A 3,994-nucleotide genomic window follows, 5' to 3' on the forward strand; every position below is an offset into this window, starting at 1 on the left:
TTATCCTTAAAAAAAAAAATATATATATAACCGACTTTGGCCAGGCGAGGAGGTACCGACCTCGACAGACGTCGGTATCTGCAGGTTCTGCAGAAGTGGCGCTCGGCGCAGCCAAGCTGCAGCAGAAGCGTCCCTCGGTTTCAACAGATGTAACTCCTGATACAAGTTAGGGGTTATTTGCTGCACAAATAATTTTCTGCATGTTGGGTTTTCTTAGTTCAATAATGTTGCTTCTAAATAAGCGCTTCAGGATTTAAGCACCTTGCAGACAGTTGTACTGGGGAGCTTTGACAGCTCCGCTCCAGAAACCCAGTTCAGAGATGACACAGAGCTGGGCACCTCCAGCCTGGGAGCGTGGCCGGGGGACCCGCATTCCCCAACCCCGCAGGCTGCAGCCATCTCACAGGAGTTCCAGCAGAGCTGGCCCCCACCACGCGTGGAAGCCCAAGAGATGTGCCAACATACCTGATGTAGTCGCGTGTCGATCCCCGATGTGCTCCAGCACCAGCAGCATGTGGTCGGTTTGTCCTGCCCGGGCCGGAGCACGTGCCACGCGAAACAGAATGTGACACTTACTTGGAAGAGCTTCTTTGCCAGAAGCGTCCTGCACAAATTTGGTTAGATGTGAGCCCCGAGGTGGAGGAGGAATCTCTCTGACTGTCCACAAAGATCTAGAACCTCCTGCTGGTGTGTTGAGCTGGCAAATGCTGGTGCAAGTAAAGCCACAACTGAGTGCCCAGAGGTGTGCGGTGCTGAGCTGCGTTTTTACTGGAGCTGTTTGGGGTTTAAAAGGCTGTTCTGGACTGTGTAAAGTTTAGCAGTTACGTATCCCTGTGTTTGCATCGTAAGTTCTTACGTGTCGAGTTACAAACAGGGGCCGCTGGCTCAGGCTAGTGACACCAAATCGAATTATTAACCTGGAACTCTGTCGAAAGCGACTGAGCCAGGAAACCTTCCCAAAGGTCTCGGGGTTGGTGCCAGACGGGATGTTACTGCAGCCCCAGCAGGGTCTGCGATTGCTGCGTTAGTGAGCATGTGCTTTGGGGTCGGATCTGAGGGATGGCGCTGGGTTTGCAGCAATGTTTTATTGCTCACTATATTTCAGCCACAAGATCAAATAGAAGTCGGGGAGGACGGCTTTAAACAATGGGATGGTAAGAGCAGTGTTCGCTATAGGATGCAGTAATGTATATTTTTCCTAAGTATTTCTTTTTAATTATTAAAGCTTTAACAGTAACTGTATGTGATTTCAATTGCATAAGCTCACTCTCTACTATAATTTCAAGCCGATGTGGTTTGTGGTATTTGATTATATACCTTTTTCCCACCCACCCCCTTTCTCCTGACTAGTGTTGGACTCCTTGGATATGGAGGCAATGGTGAGCACGGTGCGTGCCTGGATTGAGAACCCAGTGAAGTTTGCCCGTTCCCACGGGGTGACTGTTACGCCCGGCTCTAAAGAGCCAGCCTCCAAAGATACCCATATATTGGTCATTGAAGGCTTCCTGCTTTATAACTACAAGTAAGGTTTGGGGAACGATTGGCGGTTTGCCAGGGAAGGACTCTAGACCCTAAACCCTCCTGTACTAATACACCCCTCCCGAGGGACCACGCGTAAGGACTCATCTCCCGTAAAAGGGAGAGGCACGCAATGACTCCCGGGGTACCGCAGGAGATGCTCGTGTAGCGCGCTTGGAGCTTCAGGCCAGGGGTTGGAAATGCCACCCCAGCAGGGAAGGTGCAGGTTTCCCTCCTGCTCAACTTCCAACCTCAACCCAAACAGATTGTTGAGGAGAACGAGGAGATTAATCCGCTCCGTGTTCACTCCTTGGCATCTCCCCGGGAGCGTAGGAGTAGTTCTGAGACACGTGCTTGGTCAACACGGACTAAGCTGACTGTACTAATTAATGGTGCCCTGCAGCAAGGACCAACCTCCTTTGCTTTTTTTGATATGGGGAAAAATGCAGGGCAGGAGGATGGGGAGCAGTGAGGAGTGAGACAACTTCCAAGAGCTAAATATATAGACTTCAGGAAACCACGGGGTAGAAGCGTGACACGCAAAAGGTTCTTGGCTCCAAACTGTGCTTTACAAAACTCTTTGAAGAGAACAAGCTGCGAGTGACACTTGGCAAAGCCCGAGCTGTTCTGGAGCAGGACGAGCAGCACCACTTCCCGAGCTGAACGGGAACGTGACACGGCCATCCCGGACCAGTCATGCCGAGACTGGGCAACTGGAGCTGGGGCTGGCCCCGGGGAGGTCGCTCCCGGTGCCTCTCCTGAAGGTCACAGCTTCCGCTGAAGCTCCTGCCCTACTAACGGGACCGTTCCCTGGTGCTGCGGGAGCCGTTCGCCCACAGACCCGGAGCTCCCTCAGCCCATGCTCTGTTAAGCGCTGACACGACCCTCAGCAGCTTTTCACCGGTCTGTAAGTCCCACCGGAGCAGTTTTGTGGGTTTATTTCCTCAGCCCACGAGGAGCGCAGCGCAGTCCGCTGCGGTGGAGCTGCCCCCGAGCTGCTGGAAAAGAACCTGAGCTGCTGAGCTGCCTCGTCCCGCTGCCCCGTGTGCTCCAGCGCACGCTCACAGCTTCAGGACAACGGGCCAGCGGCTGGAGACGCCGGTCCTTGTCAGATGGACAAATCGTAACCGTGGGCTCCTGTGAGCAGAACCTGAAATGACCTAGAAAGAGCCACAGCTCACCCCGCCAGGGCCCCCAGCCCAGGGTGTGATCCTCCAGAGTCGCTAGTCGCAGGGACTGGGGTGGGAAGAGTACCTGGCCACCACTGAGACTTCAGAAAACAGCGTTCTCCAGGGTTTATAGCTACTAACAAACCTTCCACGAGCCACTGCTAACCCTGCCGGGTCTTAGTGACAGCCTGTAAGTTCTGTTGTCCAGACAGACACAGATATGAGGTGGGAAGATTTTTATAGCTTTTGGGGTGATTTCAGACTTTTCTCCGTCAAGAATATAAACAGACACATTCTTTGTCTGCCCTAGACCACTGATAGACCTGTTTGATGTGCGCTACTACCTGGCAGTTCCCTACGACGAGTGCAAGAGGAGGAGAAGGTAAGAAGGTTCTTGGACATGGGTCTAACCCTTGCTGCCAGTAGAGGCTCTCCTGGAGGCTCCAGTACCAGAGCACTTCAGGCTGCCTTTATGTTGCTATTAACGGGATATATCGGTGTTAAAACTGAAATTACAGTTGAAATTTTTAATTTAAGTGGAGAAAGAGACTTTCACTTGGCGTTTTGTGGACCTTTAGCTCTGGCTGTTCCCTTTGGGGGGTGATGGAGACCAGCACACGGGTGCTTCCCCCGTGGGCAGCAGTGAACCCTCACCACTGGCTTTGCCCTTGGCTTCTGCTTTCACTGGGTGATGGTCAGAGGCAGTGGTGGCCCCAGCAGCGCGTGAGGACCCCCACGGTCCCAGCACTCCTGATGTTCTTTCCCGCTCCGACGTTGCAGCACCCGTAACTACACCGTCCCTGACCCGCCGGGGCTCTTCGACGGGCACGTCTGGCCCATGTACCTCAAGCACCGGAAAGAAATGGAGGACAGCGGCGTGGACGTGGGTGAGCTCCTGCGCACAGCCCCCGTGGTGCTGGACTGCGGCTGCAAAGGAAGGCAGTCGTTAACGCGAGGAAACCTGAGCGGTGATGGCACAGGGCGCTGGTTTAGTACTGGTATAACGGGAGCGGGCTGGAGTTTTTTCAGGGTGGTTCCATTTCCAAGTCATTTGGGTCTCCAGAGCATGAAATATTTTAACGCATCCACAGAAATTCCAATCTGAATCCTACAGCAAGACTCGGTCTCTCTCCTCTCAGTTTATCTAGATGGGCTGAAGTCCAGAGATGAACTTTACAATCAAGTCTTCGAGGACATCCACAACAAGCTTCTCAACTGCTCCTAGGTAAATACATCCCCCCTTCGCGGGGTGGAGGACCCGGAGGGGCTGGCCAGCGGGCACAGCCCGCCCCGCGCCACGACCCTCA

The 3,994-nt window shown here is 53.6% G+C and overlaps 1 protein-coding gene across 1 annotated transcript; it reads left to right on the forward strand.

The window, feature by feature from the left end:
• Positions 1 to 1,033: 1,033 nt before the first annotated feature.
• Positions 1,034 to 3,912, forward strand: LOC104500534 (nicotinamide riboside kinase 2-like). Its single transcript, XM_010144193.1, has 5 exons — positions 1,034 to 1,154; positions 1,351 to 1,522; positions 2,998 to 3,069; positions 3,468 to 3,574; positions 3,827 to 3,912. Exons 1-5 carry the CDS (start codon positions 1,034 to 1,036, stop codon positions 3,910 to 3,912), a joined length of 558 nt encoding a protein of 185 aa, XP_010142495.1.
• The last annotated feature ends 82 nt before the right edge of the window (positions 3,913 to 3,994 follow it).

This window comes from Buceros rhinoceros, unplaced genomic scaffold (assembly GCF_000710305.1).
Source record: "Buceros rhinoceros silvestris isolate BGI_N320 unplaced genomic scaffold, ASM71030v1 scaffold24949, whole genome shotgun sequence".
Taxonomy (NCBI): domain Eukaryota; kingdom Metazoa; phylum Chordata; class Aves; order Bucerotiformes; family Bucerotidae; genus Buceros; species Buceros rhinoceros.